Source organism: Onychostoma macrolepis, chromosome 02 (genome assembly GCF_012432095.1).
Source record: "Onychostoma macrolepis isolate SWU-2019 chromosome 02, ASM1243209v1, whole genome shotgun sequence".
Classification (NCBI taxonomy): domain Eukaryota; kingdom Metazoa; phylum Chordata; class Actinopteri; order Cypriniformes; family Cyprinidae; genus Onychostoma; species Onychostoma macrolepis.
The window spans coordinates 6,535,061-6,558,271 of record NC_081156.1 but is presented as its reverse complement, the minus strand read 5'-3'; the positions used below and the strand labels follow the sequence as shown (position 1 = coordinate 6,558,271).

The window sequence follows — 23,211 nt, the reverse complement described above, 5'->3', positions numbered from 1 at the left end:
GAAGCACCAACATGAAGCTGTGAATCTAAAGGGTCTGGAGTGATTCTGGATGAAGGAATGGTCTCTGATCTCTTGTCAGGTGTCTCTAACCTCATCAGGCATTATAGGAGAACATTTAGAGCTGTTAAACTGGCAAATGGAGGTTTCAAGAAGTATTGAATAAAAGGGTGCCGTTAATCGTGGCTAATGTGTATTAGAGAACAATTTTTATTTCATAATGATATTTCCCCCCATTTTAAATTCTTATTCTCCAATGAAAGGTTAGATTTTTGTTAATTTTTTTAATAAAAGATCAAAAGGATTAACAATGCAGATTAATTTTCTTTGATTATATTTACCAAGGGTGCCGATATTTTTGGCCATGACTGTATAGTCTAGGATTTAGTTTTAAAGGTGATTCAATGTTTGAAAATAACAAATCACAAAAGTCTGGATTTTATGTCCCAAATTGGGGTAAAAGTAAATAAATAATAAATAAATAAATACATTTTTATTATTATTAATGAAGTCAGTCATTTAGTCTGACTTCCTTTTGAATTTTTTCCCTATCTTTTAAAAAAAGCATAAAAATGGATCTGCAATATCTATTTTATACTGTATTCATGGAAAATGCATTTTATTATTTGACATTTGACTGTGAGATTCAGAAGACAACAGGGGCATAATTAAATCATTGCCACATCACTAATATATTTCCAAAAAAAACTGTACGGTTGAATTCCATAATTTATTTAAGACCACAAATGCACTTATAATCCATACAAGTACATGTGCATATATTTATTCTACATAGACATAGATCTTGTATTAAAATCGTATTGCTGCACATGTTAAATACACAATCCTTTTATAAATCTATAAAAGGAGAGACGTCTTCATGGAAAAATATGTCTGTTGTGCTACAGGTTTTGTGATGCATGTCAGTACAGTTACTCAAAACACTCAGAACAGTGACACATGCTACTCAGAAACAGGATGGACGGGAAGCAGAGAGGAAAGGGTTAGGGTTAGATAAGTCCACAGGAGCAGATGCAATATGAAGCAGCACCGTCATAAGAACAGACAAAGGTCAATATACAACACATGGCTGGGCGGTTTCATAGGTTTCAATAACTATCATCTAGCTCTGGACATCATGTCATTCCTCCATGAAAATCCCTACGTACAATTATATTTGGGACTAGATAGTTACATCATTTAGAGCTTCCTCGTAAAACCACTGCCATCGCAATGGCATACATACATCCTTCATTTTGGGTTGAACTATTCCTGTCATTCTCACATAACTACTGACTGCTCCTGTTGTTGTTTTTTCTCTTTTTCTTTTATTATTTAAGGAGCTGTTGGTAGGATTTCAATGCCGCCATTATATAAAAAGCAATTTGAGCCTGAAAAAAATTCAAAGCAAGCATATTTTAGTTCAGACAAACAGTAGCTCAAGTCATTTTCACATTCACAGAATCCTTGAAGCCACGTCTGTCCGGTTCAAGAAAACGCACTTTACAGGGCTACACAGGTTAAGTGCCTTCAACTAAAGTTAGTGCAATTGTCACATTCCTAGTCAAAAAATATGATTCATTTACAAGGTTGAACTAGTCAATGTCAATATAACAATAATGAATGAGAAAAAAGTGCATGCGGTACATTCTTATGAAAAATAAAAACTGTGATATGATACAATCTTTTCTTGCCCTAAAAACACAAAGAAAGTGGGGTTAGTCCCTGAGGGCTACAAAGCTACAGACATTTAAGATACTTAAACATCAAGTTAGTGAAGAATTGGAAAGATACTGTCTGTAAATACATGACGAGTCTCTATTGGCTTTACACACTTCAGTGATACTTCAATTGATACTGCAGACAATATTAGTGAAATCTTCCTTTCTTAACAACACTATAAGGGACTGGTCTGGATGCAGCACATCATTGGCTGAAGATAACTGGTTATGGACATGTTATAGGTTGAAACGGTAACCAATGCATGAGAAGGAGAATGTGTTGCTGGACTGTGACCTCTTTGCTCGGACGTGGTTTTACGGCATCTTGCATCATTATTAGAAGTTTAGGTAAAGTCTCTGTAACAAATTTCCAGATGCCCTCCAACATTCTTGGCTACAACCATTTCTACAGTAGTGCAGTTTGACAAAATCTCATCAAACATCTCCAGGTCTTTTGCATAAAGAAACTGACCTTTTTTGCATTATTTCCATGACAATTAACCCTTGTTCTGTGTTGAAAATGCTTTACCTATTTTAGTGTTTCCAGCCTTTTAAATTGCTTGGAAATCTGTCATTATGCAGTATTATCATGAAATATTGGATATATCTTTTTGTCAGCTTGATTTTTTTTTTTTTTTTTTCAGTTAGCACATGTTTTGTATTTCTTTTTGGAACTGACTGATTGTAGGCCTCATTGTTCAGAGCTTATGCACCTCAGGTTTTGAGTGAAAAACGTTCACTCAAACTTATTAAAAGAAAAAAAAAGTGGTGCATAAGCTCAGATCAATGATGCCTATAATCAATCGGTTCCAAACGTAAATGCAAAAACTGTACTGATACTCATCTATTTTCAGTAGCCTTGTGACGAGGTTCACAGTCTTAAAACCAAAATGGCCTAAAATATTTATCTACCCACTGAAACACATGAAAGTAATGCTGATTTTTCACTTTTTTTTCTGGGTGGTTAAAGCAAAGATTATTTCATTTAATTTGTAATTGCATTTGCAAAGTACTATTATAAGTATAAATAATTGTACTATTTGAAATTAATTAATGGTGATTTAATAATACATTACATGAAAAAAGGATGAGGGGAAATGTACTTAATTGTCATGAGAATAATGTTACAATTAAAAATGAATTGGTGTTTCTAAATTATTTTCTTTATGCAAAGATGTTTTTTTTTTTTTGCTTTAGTGAACCTGGACATTTGTTTGTGACATTGTCCCAATAGGTTTCAAGGCTTGTTGTGTTTCTGGACAATCTCATCTTCATGTGGATTCATGTTGAGTAACATGATTCAGTGGTCCAGGTGGATGTTTACTTAAATCACATTTAGAAATACTTAATTAAGCGAGTCATACGCAGACATGCAATTAAGAAACAAATAAGTGTATCAAAGGATGGACGGATGAGCGGATGGAACGTGTGAGAATGAATGCAAATAAAAGAGATGTGCTTAAAACAACTAAAATAAAGAAATAAATAAATGAACAGACTAAAAAAAAAAAAACAATCCTGGCCCTCAAGTGAACCTGTGCACTTCATTTTGGAAATATATATGAATTTTTTTGCTCATGGCTGTAGAGGGAATGGAAAGAGAAGGTCACTGGAGATCACCCAGACTGCTGTCGTTCTCAAACACGGCATTGGTGAACTGGCGAAAGACTCGGTCCATGTAGGTGCTCTGCCGTGGCCACAGACCCTCCAGGAAGCCAATGTGGCCGCCGTGATAGGTGATGAGCAGAGCCACATTGGGGTTCTGCTTCACCGCCTCCACCGGAATGGCTGGAGAAGAAAGACACGGATGCATGGGATAAAGTCATGACCTTTTCAACTGGCTGGACCAAATTGTAGTTTCTTTCACTTCAGCCCTAAACCTAAATGTCACATTTTCTTAAAAATAAGGAAATAATGGGCTGTAATCTCTCTCGCAACCCTAATAAATCTGGCCGACTCACCGTGATTGGGGGAAAAGACATCGTCCGCTGCGTTGAGGCACAGCATTGGCACCTGCACAGACTTGATCTTGTGAATGGGGCTCGCGTCTCGATAGTAGTCGTCATTGGATGGGTAACCGAACATGATGGATGTGAAACGTTCATCAAACTCTCGGATTGTTTTAGCCTGTGGAATGCAAGCAATAATACTATTAACAGTATGTGACAAATATGACACAATATTGTGAAAGTCAGAATGACCGACTCACCTTCATCACATGGTCTATGTCGTATTTCTTTTCAAGAACGGTTCTGTGACTGCAAAAAGAAAAGAGGAGAATGTCAGGTTTTGGCGGTTTGGGATAATCTTTATGTAAACAGGAAGTATTTATAACGGTGACATGCTTTATAATTAAAGGAATAGTTCACCCAAAAATGAAAATTTGCTGAAAATGTACTCTCCCCCAGACCATCCAAGATGTAGAGGAGTTTGTTTCTTTATGGGAACAGATTTGGAGAAATGTATCATTACATCACTTGCTCGCCAGATGTTACAAGAATCACAGTGCAAGTTTAATTCTGCAAGCTGTTATCCCTGACAAAAAGTTATTTAGCACTTTTAATTTAATTTTGTGTAAAAATGTGCCAACTTTCAGCTGCACAATTAAATGACAGATATGTCAGATTTGTTGTTGCTATTAATTCGGGCTGATCCACAACACTGCAAATGGCAGGTCAAGTTGATCGCATAGCATTGTGGGACAGCGTACCCAGTGTAGAGTGCTTTGTTGCAAACATAGAAGGTCATTTGGTTATTATACGCCAGCAGAAATGTGCATACTGTGCACGGTGTACTGCATACTTCAGATATAATAAGAGTTCTATCTCAGGCAGCCGTTCAGTAGTATCATGGGATATATCAAACACAACAGTAGCATGGTACCACCATAGAATTTTTTGTACGTTGCCGATAAGCTGATTAAGAGTTAATTAAAGTAGAATAATCCCCATATGTGCAAAGTTTAATTTTTCACGTCCTGTTCTGAAACTTGGTGTACTTCAGCAAAATACGTGACAAATTCCGTTTAATCTTATTTGGCACATTCGGTAACACTCAAAAAGAGATCAAACCCAAAAAGGGGAGCAGTCGAGGACAATGTCCTCTGCGGGACTACACACACACACACACACACACTGGGTTTATCCCCCTCAGACCCAACTGACCGGTCCACGGATGCCTGCAGGCAGCTGGTGAGGTAGGAGTTGAAGAGGAAGCGGTCCAGGGGCTTTTCCAGTGAAGCCGTGCACTCAAACACATCCCAGCCTGCAGAGAAAACCACCACTCCCTTCAGACGCACCTCCGTGCCCTTCCGACCCAGGTAGTTCGTCAGCATCATCCTGCAGGGTGTCAAGATATGCAACATTTAGCATCTAACATATCCAAGAACACACACACACACACACACATTATTTATGTATGGCTGCTAGTTTTTTGTACGTAAGCTGTGTGAAGCTGACCCTTTTCTTTCTGTAAGACGGAGCGGATTAGAGCGCTGTGCTGCCGACTCAGCTTTTACTTAGAACCAGGTATAAATTTAGGGTGAAATGACGCTGTGAGGATCTGGGAAATGAAATGTCATCTGCATCACATGACGGAAATAAATGCATGAACAAAGCATGAATTGGGGACACTTTATTATACTACAAGTCAGGAATGAACATTATTATATAATGATTTTTATGCAAACAGCAACGTTTCAGTTGTGCATGGGTTTGTTTCCTTTTTGCACATTTGTAATAGATGATGCATTAACGAAGTACAGTATGTGTGATGGGTGAAACTGCAGCACTCGTTCACATAGACGCATGGAGGCTTCATATTTCAATAATAGTCTCTGATTTCTGAAGGATCATGTGACACTGAAGACTGGAGTAATAATGCTGAAAATTCAAAGGATTAAATGACATTTTATTCACATATATTCAACTACAAAACGCTTATTTTAAATTGTTTTCACAATATTACTCATTCACAGTGTTTTGTAAGAAATAAATGCAGCCTTGGTGAGTAGAAGAGACCCCAAACCTTTGAATGGTGGAGTATTTCACACAGGCAACTGCATGCTGACTCTCTTAATTAAAGGCACTGTACAGTTCGGATCAGTGGAAAAAACACTGCTGGAGTGTCCTGGTATGCGATGTGTGATTCCCATTTAAGGGCAGGATAAACCCCTGTGTGTGTGTGTGTGTGTGTGTGTGTGTGTGTGTGTGTGTTAAACTCACCCGCCCATTGAAACTCCAGCCGCCATGAGCGGAGCTTTGTCGATGGTCCGCTGGACATGTTCAATGACCTCCTCCAGATCCTCTGTGTTTGCTGCACAGTACGTCCTAGGCGTCTAGATCACAGTGAGCAGATGATATAAGAGAACCACAGACACACACCAGAGATCTGTATTCATACTCAGGGAATCTTACCAAAAACCACTGACGATAAGGTGATAAGGATCAAGCATGTTCATGAGATTTACTGATTGTTTAAAGTTGTGTGTTGAGAGTCTCTTATTTCAATTGAATAAAAACATTTGTTGTGCTTTAAGTACTAAAAACATTACTAAATATATTATGTATTTTTCTTACAATTACATATATTTCTATGGGACAATATTATGCATCTGCAAAGGTTTTTATGAACACATTTCAACTTCTTCAAACATAGCTCTCTGACATGAGTATTACTGCAGGGATTTTAAGCCTCTTCTGTTGGACGAAAAACATTATCATCTGAATTCCAACAAAGTTCATGAGTCACAGGAAAGGACTTATCGACAGGCTCTTGTATACAAAGCTTGTTTGCACAACAAATATTACATAACTTCAATTTGAATGACTGTCAAGTATGTTTGGTAATATATTCAAGCTGACAGAAGTGTGTTGCTTGTGCCAAAGCTTAATGTGACAACATTTTGGCTTAAGTTACTGAACAAAACAGAGATAAAAGGTTCTCCTTACCAGTAACTTTTCACCCGATACTCCTCTGTTATTGAACACCACACATCTGAAAAACACAAGAAAGGATTCACAAAAATGTTCAATTTGAAAAGTTTCTGTAGTTGAATTCTTGATGGCTGACATGTTCTGAAGGCATTCATTCATTTATATAAAGTACTTCCAGTTTCGTTGACTGCATTATAGTTTTATATCACTATACCACACTCACAAGTTTGAAAAAATAGAAATAGTCTGTATTTCTAAACGAGATATTTTATTAGTAGTTTAAGGAAGTACGTCCCGTTTGGATAAAAGCGACTTATAAAGTGATCTGCTAAATAAATAAGTGTAAAAATGTAAGTAGTTCTTACATTTACACAAGCATTTTAGGGATCACAACCTGAGATAAGCACATTAAATAGGCACATGGCAAACAGATTAATGTACTTGCATTAATTCAGCAGTTCAGAGTCAATTCTTTCTAGCTGAGCATAATTGCAAAACTGTATATTTCGATTTGAAAAATTCCCCATTACTTTTCTAGCCCTAGAAATCATTTTAAAATGTTCTGATAGCATGGGAAGCCTGCTAATAACAACAAAATTCAACTGAAATAATTCTGCCCGGTAATGAACAAACAAACCCTAAAAACTAGTGTCACCTTTTCCGAAATCGCTTATCGTGAGCGTTTCCCTTTAACTGTTATCATTTTCTACGCCAGTCTTGTCCGAGTGCTCTTTAGAGAAGAGCTGTGTGATGCTTGAAAGCAGGTTTGTTTGGTTGTAGTTCTGTTGACCTCAAGTCCACCACAACATTTCCATCGGGTCAGTTTGTTTGGAGGCCGGGTCAGCTTCTGTCCGATCGTGCCCTGAGTCTCAATACTTCCACCAATGGTGGTTTTACTAGGTGAAAATCTGATCAGAAATGTAGAAACACACATGACCCAAACAAGCTGCCTGATTATATCATAAATCTGCAGCAAACGAGGTGCGTTGATGAGTTATGTGGCAAAGAATTAGAGGCTTGTTCAAGTACAAATAATAGTAATAGTGATGCTTGCCTTAAAATCCTCTGTATTCACACACAGTGACAGTGTTTGTGTCATTAGATTCTACTGAATCTCAAAGTCATGTCCTTGACCAAATTATATTAATTGTTTATGTGTTTAACTGTTGTGAACTCAATCATTTCCTAGCACATGAGAGCCCAGTTTCACTGCCTGTTTATCACACACAAGAGCAAAACCAGAGTTATCTGATATGACATGAAACATGCAACCCTGTACAATCAAACTACATTCCTCCGGGGCCGGTCTCCTGCAGGCCTTATCTGACTACTTCTAGGAGCTTTTCTGCTCTCGTCCTTTAAACAGGTTTTAGATCACTCTTCCATTTAAGCTACTTTCTTTCTCTACATTTCATTCTCTATTTCCTGGGTACTACTCCACACACAAACTAGCACTGCGTGACCATTGCTGCTATCATTAACTAAAGTTAATTAAAATTGCTTTCAGTAACTGTGTGCAAGTGTGTTCAGTGTCCATTTTTAATTAGCTCGAGTGTTATTTTAGTATCACTGATTACTATATTACTGAATATTATAGTTTTTGAGAATATTTTAAATTAAATTTTAGTTTTGTGTTTCGGTTTTAACTTTAATTATATTTAAAGTTCTAGCAATTCCAATGTGTGTTTTTGTCATTTTAGTAGTTTTTTATATTTTTTTAATTATTAGTTTTAAGTTTAGTTTTTGTTATTTTAGTATTTCTAATTTAACTAAAAAATAACATAAAGGTTGCTTTGGCAATTAGCTGAAATAAAATATGTTTTAGTTTTTAAAATATATATTTCATTTCATTTTCTTTCTTTTCTTTCTTTTGAGTAACTAAAATGTTTTTGTTTTGTTTTTTTATGGTTTTAGTTTTAGTTGGACCTTGTACACAAGGATTGTAATAAATGGCAAAAACTGTCAACCCTCTTACCTTTCTAAAGGCATCCCAGGACATATTATTACACAGATGTGTGGAATACTTGATTTTGATTGGTCGATCATGGCATTCAGGGGTCAAATGTTTTTGTGCAATGACTGCTAAACTGTATAACAGACCACTGTGTCTGTGTTACACTAGTTTCACATCTCTCATATCACTCCACTGTCTCTTACTTCTCAAATAATTTTAAAAAATCATGTTCATTTATTTATTGATTGGTAATTTCAACATCTAAACAGCAGAAATCCCAACATCCATCAGTCAGTACACAAATGACTCCTTGAAACTTCAAGAGGTTAAAATAAAAATTTTACATGCTCAGCAGCAAAACAAAGTTTAGATCTATAGCACGCGTCACTGCTTATGTGTTAGTGTACCTTTAGCGGCTGGTGGGCCGATTTCTGCTGCGGCATGGAAAGTTGCTCTTAGCTAAGCTGCAAAGCTGGTCAAAGCTGCAATTCATTAAGCAGAGAACAAGCCAAAGAAAGATGCTGAGTGAGCTGCTGTAGCCCCCACGGCCTCACGCCTCTCGAGGTTTACAAGAATGAGCTCCTGACAGATGCCCAAAAGGAGAAAATGCCCGTCTCTGCATCCCTAAAGGCTTTAATACAGAGCTCAGCTGTTTGTTGACTCTCTCTCTCTCTCTCTCTCTGTCTACATGGAGTGGCAGCTTCAGAAGTGGAGTCTGACAAAGATGTTACAGGAGTATTATAAGCATGCATTGATCTACACCACAGCTACACATGTTCTGGCATCGGTTCAAGCCTTTCTGAATCTGGCGGTACAAAATATGCACAGTTAATGGATATTATGTTGCTTTTGAAGTACACTACAGGTGCAGTTAGAATTCAAGTTGAAGGTGAAGGAGAACACAGTTGTGCATTAAAAAACTGAGAAATTGTGATGGTTGTAAAATATCTGATATAAGCATACCTGTAACCGCACATCAATTTATCTATATTAATGTGCTTTAAATAATTCACAAAAATGATGTGCAAGTCATAAAAAGGATGCAAGATTATTATACAAATATCACAAGTATCATAAAAGTAGTCTGTTCAACATGCTTCTAAAGTCAGTGAGTCATTGTGCCAGTAAGTTGAATTTGACAGCTAAGTTAAGGTTTTGTTTTTGTTTTTTTCCCAAATTATGCAGTTTTTGACAATTAGAACATTTGATTAAAAAAAGAAAACTCAAAATGTAAAATTTAGAAATAGGTCGGATTTCAAATTAAGCACATGTTCCACACTGTTTGTCATGAATGATACCTTGCAGTCTGACTTGTTGAGGAAAGATGTGCTCAGGGTTGCCAAGTTGGCAGTTTTCCGTTGGAATAGTATTTTTATTTTCTTTTTTCCAAAGTGAGAGTTCCCCCAAAACAGAAACTTCTGCCATGATATGCTCACCCTCAAGTTGATCCAAATCTATTTGACTTTCTTTCTTCTGTTGAGCACAAAATAAAAATGTTGGTAACCAAACAACTGCTGGTAGCCACCGACTTCCATAGTATGGGGAAAATACCATGGTAGTCAATGGCAACTGTTTGGTTGCCAATATTCTTCAAAACATCAACTTTTGTGTTCAACAGAAAAAAGAAACAAAGAAGGTATAATATGCACACATCCAAAGACTTTAGGCAGGTGCTCGATCATATGAAACACTTCACTGTCAATAAACAAAAATCATTTTGAAGCCTGCCTGACGAAGACCTTAGGGTTGAAAGATTTTTAATAAATTTATTTTTGAGAGCAGCAGTGGCAGTGTGCCGATTTTTGTTTATTGACAGCAACAGAAGAAAGAAACTCGGTTACACTTTATTTTGATAGTCCACTTTAGACATTCTACTAACTATAAGTAACTTTGTAACTACATGTCTACTAACTCTCAGTAAGGTAGGTTTAGGGTTAGTAGAATAAGTTGACATATACTTGTAAAGTTTCTCGTAGTCAGTATGTTGTATGTTGTGGACCCATCAAAATAAAGTGTTAGAAGATATTAAGCAGACAGTCTACTAATACTCTAATGACTGCTAGTTGACATGTAGTTGCAAAGTTACTTACTGTTAGTAGAATGTCTAAAGTGGACTATCAAAATAAAGTGTTAGCGGAAACTTGAAACCACTTCAGAGTGAGTAAATTGTGACAGAATTTTTGGGTGAACTATCAGTTTTCGGCTATTTGGGCTAGTTTTATTCGCAGACCTGGCAACTCTTGATGTGCTATTATTTTTCACAGTGACTGGACTGGAAATTGCTTGATTGTGATTTTTGAGTTCTAAAAATCACAGTATGTTTCCATAGTATAACAAGCATTCTTCGTCAAGAGATTAGAACAAATGCATTGTGATTCCTCATGACCCTTTTCTAAATTAAAGGCTGTGAACCAGGCTGCTCACCTGTAGCCCAGATCCCGGCTTTGCTGTACCATATGCAGAATGTAGGATTCGCGGCTTGTGCCCGTCAGTCCCGGGAGCAGCAGCACAGTGGGGCGCGTGGACTGGTCCGGGTGGGACACACTGCCATCATTGTCAAACCAATCCAGAGAGATCTGGCCTCCATCTGGTGCTCTAATGAGCTCACTGCCGGACACACAGAACAGCTTAATTTAGCCAGAGGAACATTCAGTGAAACTGTGGAATTGTGTGTTAATACTAGCTTAAGTGCTCATAAATAGTGCAAAGAGAGAAACTGGTACAGGAATGTAACTCAGCTAACAAAAGTACCATAAAGTACCATGGTATTACAACGGTTGAATGGCAATCCGTATCACACCGCAGCGGCCTCTTAAGCCACTAAAATGTACAGTATGAATGTAATTAGATTGAATTGCAAACAGAATAATGTTCTTTGTTCTTATGTGCAAATGCCTTTTAAACAGTTTGTGCTTCTATAATGCAAACTAACTTTAATGCTTAAGCATGTAAAATGTAAAAGTGATGGAGATCCTGATTGAAATGATTCTATCAAGAACAAAACTATCAAGCTAATCTACTGACTGAGAGCATAAAATATTTGGTATTTGTAACAAAACATATTAGCAGAATATATATCAATACAAATATATCAGTGAAATATATTCATAACTACTTAAAATTATGTTTGATTACAGCATTATTGTTGTGTCACTCATTTATATGTTATAGGCAGGGTAGGAGATTTCGGAGAGGCTAGCAAAAGCAAGCTTTGAAAGCATAAGATCCCACCCTCCCTGCAAAATCAGTCTCCAAAGCCACGCCTCCTCCAAAACACATGATTGCGCACAGGCAGAGCAGAGGCTAACCAGCGTACAATGCTCATAATATTACAACTCACTCGGTCTGCAATAGCGTAATGAAACACGTTGATGCCGTATCATGTCTGCGCGAACTGCGTGCGCGGAGGGATGCAAATACATATGTTGACAGGCAGGTAGGACAGCCTATCGTAGATCTTGCATCGAGGAATATGATTGGACGAACATTTTATGGTCCTTCCACGGTTTATATAAATACATTTAGAGCACTTAACTTAGTGATTGCTATCGGAATGTGAAGAGACTTTCAACCAGCATAACAAAAACATGTTTTTGAACCAAATCACCTACCCTGCCTTTAAATGTGGTACAATTTTAGCAATGTGAATTTCAATTGCCACACTAAAATAATTGTACATAAAACATAGTATAAAATGACTATAGCACAATGATTACAAACTGAAAAGAAATTATTTTTCGAAGTTGTAAATAAAATATTTTTGATGTATGTTTTGCAAGAAAGTTCTATTTCAGTCTTTATACTTCACATTTAAATTCACACTTAATTTAATATATGACTTGCTGATTCTTCGTCATTATTTATGAGATTTACTCGCAATTTCTGAGTGAAAATTGTGTTTTTTGTTTTGTTTTTCTTACATTTTATGGCATATTTTACATACAGTGATTATGAATATGCGGAGCTGAAGTGGTGAACAGCGTTAGAGTCGGATATGGTCAGAGTATTTCTCAGGTCTAAAGCCAAAGTCAGTCTGCAGTCTGGCACTAGCCACATCCCACCTGTGCTTTGAGATGACATCACTTCCCCTGCTGGACATTAGCTCGCTTCCAACCTCTACATTAGCGCTTGAGCTTGGCTAATGTGGTTTTTCAATGGCACAAGTTATTGTTAACATCAGCATCAGTTATCAAAAATCGCTAATATATTCCTCTGATGGTGGATCTATTAGCACCTTAATGAAGCATTGTTACTGTACGTGTTCTGACATTTGTAAGCTGTTTGTGAATTAATGTAAGCGTATAGATATAAAGTACTGATCAAAAGTCTGGGGTCAGGTGTCTCTAGATCTTTTTTAATGGGCCATGAGCCCCAGGAAATAGCACTGATAATTCCTTATGTGTAAATGGGATTGATGTTTACTGACCTGAGAGTCATTGTCTCTGCTGATATTCCAGTAATAAAGTCACGTGTGTCACAAATGGATCACTCTTTCGATTTAATTAGGCAAACAGGTTTGTGAAAGGTCTGAAATTGTTCAGACATTTCACTCACACTGGATCATTTGCAGAGGTTTCCTACACCAAAATAGTAACGGAATATTTTATAAGACAGGAAACAGAAAGAGAGCTGGATGAGGTATTTACATGAAAGAAACAAAACGTCCAAATGTCTTTTTATCATTTTAGTCAGCAACGAAGCAGCTCTGTATTGCATGCACAGCTTGTGAACAATTCTGTGCTGCGGATAAAGATGATTCATATGCATCTATATGCAAAACAGTACTAAAAACAAGAGTTTCAAAATATAGGCACACTTTTTTTGATGGGGGCCCAGAATTTTTTTTTTTTTCCTATAAATCCAGAAATAAAATATATGATATTTTCCACAGAAATATGAAGCAGCACAGCAAAACTCTTTTCAACATTGATAATCATAAGAAATGTTTCTTGAGCAATATTAGAATTCACATTATTCTGAAGGATCATGTGACACAGTGATGCTAAAAAATTCAGCTTTTTCATCGCAGAAATAAATTATTTAAAAATATATTCAATTAGAAAACAACTATTTAAAAAATAATATTTCACAATATCAATATTTTTATCAAATAAATACATGAACATGAAAAGCTTTTTTTTTCCTTCTTTTTTTTTTTTTTTTTTACATTTTTAAAAATTTAAAAGACCTCAAAATTTTATTTAATCATAGTGAGAAATTGATTGTTAAACAAACACTTATCTGACAAACTATTTACTCAAAATTATTTGAAATAGAAATGTTCTCTATGAAGGTCAGCCAGTAGGTATATATTCACAAAATTGCCTAAATTCGCCTGATATTGCTGACTGATGTATTTACAGTGGATGGACTCTTCTGTTGTTTTATATGGCCTCATCATGACTCTGCTGGAAGTGTCTGACTCCTCCAGAGACGCTGCGGAGAGAATCTGTGTCAAAGGGCTCTCGTGTTGTTTTACAGCTAGCTTTCTCAGAGACCAGACGTCATGCAGAGCTACATGCGTGCGATGTAATTTCAGAACCAACATTAAATATGCACTCTAGACCAAATCTGTCTGCAGTCACTGCCGTCAGGAACGGCCCGCACTCCGCAAGTTTTTTGGGAAAGTTTTTTATAGACATGTAAATCCCACCTTTCAAAATGCCAGACAGTGAGAGACCAATCTGCCACAGAGCTTAGCAATGACAGTCTACTGACTTTCAGTAACATTTCTGCAGAAGAATAAATGCTTTTAATAAATGCTGAACAAAACTGAATTCAACATATGTGACCTTGGACGACAAAATACAGTCTTAAGTGTCAGTTTTTAAAAATTTCCATTGATGTATGGTTTGTTAGGATCGGACAATATTTGGCCGAGATATAACTATAGAGATAACTATTTGAAAATCTGGAGCAAAAAAATCTAAATATTGAGAAAATCGCCTTTAAAGCTCTTAGCAATGCATATTACTAATCAAAAATTACATTTTGATACATTTACGGTAAGAAATTTACAAAATATCTTCATAGAACATGATCTTTACTTAATATCCTAATGATTTTTGGCATAAAAGAAAAATCGATAATTTTGACCCATACAATGTATTTTTGGCTATTGCTACAAATATACCCCAGCGACTTAAGACTGGTTTTGTTGTCCAGGGTCACATATATTGACACTATGGCCAAAATACTGACACTAGGGCTGCAGAATTTTGAGGGGAAATCAAATTGCAATTTTTCGTATATAAATTGTGACTGCAATTAAAAATGCTATTAAAAAAGCTTTAGTTTGCTGTACATTTTTGTAGGGCTTCACAATTTGGCCAAAAATGTGGTGATTACGTGTCAAGATGATGATGATGATGATAATAAGTATTTGATCTCCTATCAGTCAGAAAGATAATTTATAACTTTTTTGAAATGCGTTTTTCTGGATTTTTTTGTTGTTATTCCGTCTCTCACTGTTCAAATAAACCTACCATTAAAATTATAGGCTGATCATTTCTTTGTCAGTGGGAAAACGTACAACATCAGCAGGGGATCAAATAATTTTTTCCCTCACTGTATTTGTTTTGTTTTCTTTCACTGCAATTAAACATGTTACATAATTTACGTATTTTGCCACATTAATAATGTTTATTATTACGAAGCTGCATTTAAACAAACTAATGAATAAAGCACTAAATAAATGTATGCGACTTAACTTTGAAAATACTTCAGAAAAAGTGTGTTTTAGTGTTTATAGACTTCTATTGCAAGTGCTGTACTGATTACAAATTACTTTGATTATTTAGTAAAACTACTGTCTGTGACATTCAACAACCTAGATTCCTTTGGTACCAAGATTTTAGACAATAAATCTGAACAGAAAGCTCAAACATTGCTGGTATTTGATGTTGCTCTATCCCGTCCGGATCTGTATTCCCAGGACAATCTGTTTCCAAAACAGAAGCTCCAATTTCACACCTGACCACATGGCATTGAAGCTCGACGGCGGTGTCAGAGACGGATGGCATCACACACGAGAGCATTCAGTGCGTCCCAGCATGCATCACACCATTCCTTCCTAACAGGAATGCGCAGCTGCCTGGACGGTTAAACTCAGATGCCCTTGACTTCAAACACTGTCCTCGATCGTTCCACACAAACAGCAGGATCCGTAAGCAGATTTGCTCGCTCAGACACATGTGTGCCTCTCACTCCGGCTGTATATTGAGACGGAGGAAACGGATTAGCTATTGATTCCAATCCCGTTAAAAGCATGCAGGTGACGAGTCGAACAGAGTGGCGGATGATACTGTTTTTGCATGCATGCATCTTCTCTGATCGCTGAGCAGAAACGCACAGCCTCAAAACTGATTTCACGAGTTCACACTTACATATAATAAACTGAGTAAAGGTTTATGCGTATTTGGCGTGCTGTCCAGGGAGAGGGCTCCGAGCTCGGTACTTAACAAAACTGATTTAGTGAGAGATGCACTGCAGCACTGAATCAGTTTAGCTGAGTCAATAACTAATAGATTTATTATTATTGAACAAAAGAAAACATTGTTATTGTAAAAATATTATTTCACTGTAAAATACAACGAATAACAATTATAATCACCGCAAGCTCTAGTTATTACATTTTAATTAAAAATGACAAAGTAATAAATAAATAAATAAACAATTATTTTTGCAATACGATCAAAAACATACAGTATATCTAATATATATACATATATATATATATATATATATATATATATATATATAAAATATAAAATAGACTATTAATTTCATGCTGTTTGAAAAAAAAAATTTTGTGATGCATGAGATTTTTTCCCCATTGTTTTCCCAAAACTCAAGCAATTACTGTAGTTTTTATTTTATTTTATTTTTTTTTTTTTTTTACGTTTTTACAAGTAATGTGAAAGTGATTTTGGTTCTTAATTGTCATAAAAATAATATCTATTGTTTTTATTAAAATTAAAATAAAATCTATATGCAAATAACTATATGATAAAGTTCTTAAAAAGCTTATAAAAAGACTATTATTTATTTTTGCTTTTATCCAAAGCGACTTACAAATGAGGACAATGGAAGCAATCAAAATCAACAAAAGAGCAATGATACGCAAGTGCTATAAAGATATATTTTAGATATAAAACTAATAGTAATCACTTGTCATGTGATGTAAATATGTCTTTTATTAGGCTACTGATTTAAAAAATATATATATATTACTTTTATTAGGCTACTATTATGGCTAGAGTCTCAAGCAAGTATGCATGATTTAATTTCTTTTTAAACATACTATTAATTTCTTTATATGTATATATATATATATATATATATACACACACACTGAATGCATTTGTATAAATCCTAAAGCATGTTTTCTTTATATAAAACAGAATTTATTTTGTCACTTTTGATTATGGGCTGAAATATGAGCCTCTATACTTGCTTGCTTTTGCATCAGTGTATTGATTCCCATAGCATAAGATCATCAGAACAGGAAAACTGATCTAAGCTACGCTCTCTCTTTCTCTCTTTATACTGCTGAGAACAGGAGTCCTCTGAACACTGAGCTACTCTCTTACTGCATCAGACAATCAATGAATGCTGAAAGAAGCTCTCTGGTCATCTATCAAGGGCACTTTTATATGTTAAAGAAGGCAAAACATCTCCTCAAGAGGAGAAACGGTGGCGACTTCAGTGTAAATGTGAAACCTGCTTTGATTTTTAATGCTCTTGCAGCATAAGGAGACTCAGCTTTCGGCAAAACTACCTTCAGACTGCTGTTCTTGCTTAATCTTTCTTACCTGAAGACTGTTAATGGATCCCAACAGCAAATTACATATACGAATGCATATTCACCAACGTTCAGAGAAAATGTTCATTTCCTGCCTAAAGCAAACTTGGCACTGTGATCAACCACTTCTTCTGACGTTAAGTCTTTGAAATGGTTTGATTTTGAAAGATGCCAGAGTAATTATCATGTATTACCAATAATTGTGCATGTCTTTGAAAGCATTTATTGGCTTTGTGGAGTTAAGCATTCTGACAGTGAGGGAAATGTGCTCACTTTCTATAGTTGACCCAGGGCTTGGCGGTCACGAAGGGTCTGAGCAGCGTTTGCACCCGGCTCTCCCAGCACCAGAACGTGGGGTAGTACGTCTCTGAGACCACGGGGCATTTGTCCCTCAGGAACTGATGAAACTTCTTCCCTCCAGCTATCAGTATGGGTTTCTGCAAAACAAAACGCAAAGGAATTGGTGGTTATCTCAGAAAGCAAAACTAGAACAGTTAAAAATATCTGCGAAATAGAAAAATAGACAAACTATTCATTCCTTTACCCCAATTTTATTTATTTACTTATTCATTCATACATATTTTATTCCTGATACTGAAGAATTTAAACTAGTAAAAGTACAATAACAGTTATCACCGTAATCATAATATACAATACATATTTATTAATTATATTACAATTCCATATGATAAAATAAATATATAATAATAACAATCATTATGTATGATATATATAATTATAATAATCATGATTAATAAACAATACAAATAATATTAATAAATAATATAAATCATATTATAAATGTATTGTATTGACTTATTATACAAAACATTTTAGATCAAACTTCAAGAAAATAAACTTTTAAGCCTAAAGAAAGTCCCGAGTGACTTCATGAATATCCTATAAATAAGTTTTAATAGTTGCTAAATAATTTATATTTGTATAGTTTTATATTTCTGTGTGTGCCATTCAGATATTTGATTACTGTTACAAATTGTGACAAAAAAGAAAGCTTTGAGAGACAATCGCCCAAGTTCTTGGCGAACCTTCTAAACGTTTAATATCCAATAAATCAGTGTTTTGTTCTGTGAGGTGAAAATTAGAACACTAGTGAATTATAATACAATATGCAGTGTCACAACCTTAAAATTTATTTCCCCGTCTAAGCTGTAAAAATGGGTTAATATGCTTTTATGGCACTGTTTTTACATGTGTGCATGTTTCAAAATGAGAACAAGAAATTAGAACAAGACTTATTTTGACAAAAGAAAGCTTTAATGCATATTTCAAGGCGCATTATGGCATTAATATCGGCTCTGAGTGAAAAGAACGAGACTGACAGCACTACAATGACGTAATACAGCCTCTTGCATTATGACATCATTAGCCGGCAGTCCTCGCGTGCACGAGCATCCGAATCACGCCATTCATTTGTACATGAACGTGAACGGACAGACAGTCACCTTACCTTGGCCACAGAGAGCAGGTAGTAGCAGGCATAAGCGGCGCTGAATCCGAGCACCACTGAGAGTCCCACCCCAGAGCCGAAGAGCCCGACCTTAACTTGGTTTTTGAGGTAATGTGAAAGGTCACTCGTAAATAAATTAAATTTAAGCTCCAGTGAGATCATTGCCCTATAAAGCCCACGGTTCCTGCCACTGAGACGCTCGAGCTGCCGCAGCTGGATAAAGGATGCGCGTCCGAATGCAGAGGTGAACGGAGACAGGAGTTAAAGACGGGAAGCTGGGTGGCGCTCTGCGAGGCGAGTCTGTGCTGCCCAGAGAACTGCAGCCCGGCAGAACGGAAAGCAGAAGGAAGTCGGAGGGGGCGGGGCTTGCGACTCGGCGTTTCTTATTCGTTGTTTGATTGGATTGCGTCAATGTCCATTTAAAGTCACACAGTAGATGTCAAGCGGCGGAAGAACGACACCTGCACATGAAACGTTGGTTTAATTGTTGTTGTTGTTGTTTTTTTATAAGTATTATAAAAAATAAAATAAAAAAAAACAGAAATGACGGAAGGAGGAATAAAAATGCATATGAAAACAAAATTCTAAATTACAGAAATTATTTAAATATTTATTTATTACACTTTTTACATTTAGTCATTTAGAAGACGCTTATATCCAAAGCGACTTACAAATGAGGACAATAGAAGCAATCAAAATCAACAAAAGAGCAATAATGTAAGTCCTAACGCAGTGTTATATATATATATATATATATATATATATTGTATATTGAGTTGTGCTCAAAATTATTCATACCCTTGGTAAATATGATCAAAGGCAGCTGTGAAAATAAATCTGCATTTGTTAATCCTTTTGATCTTTTATTTTAAAATTTTACAAAAATGTAGCCTTTCATTGAATAATAAGAATTTAAAATGGGAGAGAAATCTTATTATGAAATAAATGTTTTTCTCTAATACACATTGGCCACAATTAATCATACCCTTTTTATTCAATACTTTTTGCAACCTCCTTTTTTCCAAAAGATCAGCTCTGAGTCTTTACCTATAACGCCTGATGAGGTTAGAGAACACCTGACAAGAGATCAGAGACCATTCCTTCATCCAGAATCAGACCCTATAGATTCACAGCTCCATGTTGGTGCTTCTTCTCTTCAGTTCACTCATTTTATACAGGGTTCAGGTCAGAGGACTGGAGTGGCCAGCAGAAGCTTGGTTTTGTGCTCAGTGACCCATTTTTGTGTTGTTTTTGAGGTTTGTGTTTGGATTATTGTACGGTTGGAGGATCCAACCACAGCCCATTGTAAGAATTCTAGCATGGACAGCCAGTTTTTAATTTTTTATCTGTTGGTATTTGGTAGAATCCTTGATGCCATGATGCCAACAAGATATCCAGGATCTCTGGCAGAAAAATAGGCCCACAACATTAAAGATACAGCCAATACCGTTTCTAGGGTATAGGCAAGCTTAGAGCGCCACCAGCTGGAGGGGGCGCCAATGAGCGCACGAACTGAGGACCTCTTGGCACGAACTGGCGCTGCATTGTAGCGGTGTTGTGATCAAGAGTGACACGGTCACCCTGAAGTATTATAGCCGCCCCCACTGGATCCCCCACCAACATCATTGGGCTAGAATACTGTCAATCTGACGATGCCTGTAATGCCATTGGATCAGAGCGCTGTTAATTGCTGCCTGATTGTTGCATGCAAAGTTTGCATTTGGAGCGCTCAACAACATTAAATCAATAGGCTCTGTCAGTGCTTTTTTTTTTTTTTTTTTTTTACCATGCAATAAAGCTACGTTCAAAGGCCGATTTAAAATATTGCTACAGTAAAAAGTGCACAAAATCAGTATTTTGTTTGGGCAATATTTGCGGCAGTCAAGAAATCATGTTTCGAGCTTGGTCCAAAAGGTGCGTTTGTTTTTTCGTTTGTTTTTTTCCGCCAATGCATTGTTAAAGGTTCAGCGTGTCGTGTAATATAAATATTAAATATTCCCATATAAAACTTTAACAGCCAATTAAAAATATTGGTATAGTAAAATTCGCTAATTCACCTTTATTAAACCGCCTTGTCGAATTTAACGCATCGTTACGGAAGAGTCGAAATGCTGAATAAATTAATTCACTTCTAACAGCGCTGAAAGGGAGCAGCGTTATACACACAGAGGGGAAGTTCACGCATCAATGAGTAACAAAGGAATACGTTGCATTCTAATTACGTTTATGCCACTAATCAGGCTTTTATATGTAGTTTGGGGTAACAAAGGGTTTTACAGGTTTGACTTAAATAATAATGCAATAACTGACACTTTAAATCAAAGTTTCAAACAACAGCCACAACAAAACAATTAAACAAAAGACAGATAAAGGTAGCCATTGATAAGATTAATTTATGTGTGATGACAATTTCTTAGCTAGTAATGATTGTTACATAGGGCTATACAGGCATCTAGTGACTACACAATGGTATTACAGATAATAAATTGTGCATTTTTTTTTTTTTTTCTCAAGTCATTTACAAATATTGCGTTCAGATTTGTGGAACTCACAATGCACTGAATCTCCACAAATTAGTGTTGTTATTATGACAACCAATTTGAATGTAACAGGAAACTGGTGCCTGAAAAGAAATATTATATATTGCATTTTTTATTATTATTATATTATATATTAGGGGGACGGGGGGATGCGTCAAAATGGCTAGAAACGACCCTGGATACAGCAGTATATTTCATTGTACACATGGGATACTTTTTTATTCCTGTGTGCACCAAACCCATCTTGAGTGTTTGCTGCTAAAAGCTAATTCTCATCTGACCATAGAAGCCAGTCCCATTTGAAGTTCCAGTCGTGTCTAGCAGATGAATATGCTGGAGTTTGTTTTTGGATGAAAGTGTTTTCTTTTCTAGAATTTTTCTTGAAACCCTCCTGAACAACATGTGGTGATGTAGGTGCTGTTTGATAATTTTTTTTTTTTTTAAGGCTTTCTGACCCCGAGACTCAACTGTTTTCTGCAGTTCTTCAGCTGTGATCACTGCGTCTTTGGCCACTCAAACTGAAGTAATGAATTTAGGTAAAGGGGTGCAGAGCCAGTGGTGGTTTTGTAGGCAAACATTAATGCCTTTGAATATTATATATGCGTATTATACTTGCACTACTTGAGCGGATTTCCATTTGTGTGTCAGGGAGGAAGCTCTGATATGTGTGGATTTGGACGGTGACGTTAATTGTACATAATTCGACAAGAAATTAAAAATGTTCCGAGTTTCAAATGTAAGAAGAATAAGTAATAAGTAAGACATAATAATAAGTAATAATAATAAATAATTAAGAATCCTACTATGCTGCGGTCTTGGTCATGAATATTAATTAGGGTACGTGAGTGGACACTCAAGGAAGGTTACTAAGCAACGTCAGTCCAACCTAATTAATATTCACGACTCACGAGCGTCGTCTCTTGTGTGTAGTGCAGTGTTTTTTTTGTTTGTTTTTGTTTTGTTTGTTTTTTTTACCTTATACCAGGGGTGTATTCCAGAAAGCAGGTTATGTGACATACCCGGGTATGTTTGAGGATAAACGAGCGGATAACCTCAGTTTTCGGTTCCAAAATCAGAGGTTACTTTCAGGGTATGTAAGTAACCATAGCAACTTGCTCTCTGAAGATAACCTGCTCCGGAGTAGGTTCTGTTCCAGGGTTAGTTCACTTCAGCGCTATCAGAGCATGTATGATCTACTGACGAGCCTTCAGTGGGCGTGACAGATAGCGCACAATATTATATATTATTACAATACAGTTATGTATATAGCCTACTATATATATATATATATATATATATATATATATATAGTTGTATGCTATTTTAATGATTAAGCGCTAATATAAGTAATAAATAAGGTTAGCCTATATATTGCTCTAATATGGTTATTATATTTTATTGGCATATATAACAGTTGTCTGTATAAATTCTAAAACACTATTATGACAAGGTAATGTTTAATTTATTATATATATATATATATATATATATATATTACATTTTATATTATCATCTCACACATGGATCGCATTTTCTAGTATTTCTTTAATAAAAATACATATCTGATATGACTTCATATATAATTAGCATCGAACAAACAATATAATTCTTATTCTCAAGGATTAGAGATTAAACGGGAAAAAAATGAATAAAAATGAATGCAAAACCATCAATTAGGTGGCGATATGCGCTAAGCATGAGGCCTGCATGACCTTTGAACAGAAGAAGAAAGAAGCAGTATGGCGCGCTTATTCTTAGCGTCCGTTTCCATAGTGACTCGTTGATTCGTCGCTC

At 36.0% G+C, this 23,211-nt stretch overlaps 1 protein-coding gene across 1 annotated transcript; it reads right to left on the bottom strand.

The window, feature by feature from the left end:
* Positions 1 to 713: 713 nt before the first annotated feature.
* Positions 714 to 19,221, bottom strand: abhd3 (abhydrolase domain containing 3, phospholipase). Its single transcript, XM_058761610.1, has 9 exons — positions 18,878 to 19,221; positions 17,683 to 17,846; positions 11,031 to 11,213; positions 6,668 to 6,713; positions 5,942 to 6,054; positions 4,883 to 5,056; positions 3,928 to 3,976; positions 3,680 to 3,845; positions 714 to 3,506 (listed from the first exon to the last, which is right to left on the bottom strand). The coding sequence occupies exons 1-9, from the start codon at positions 19,037 to 19,039 to the stop codon at positions 3,325 to 3,327; spliced, it is 1,239 nt and encodes a 412-aa protein (XP_058617593.1). The 5' UTR covers positions 19,040 to 19,221; the 3' UTR covers positions 714 to 3,324.
* Between the last annotated feature and the right edge of the window lie 3,990 nt (positions 19,222 to 23,211).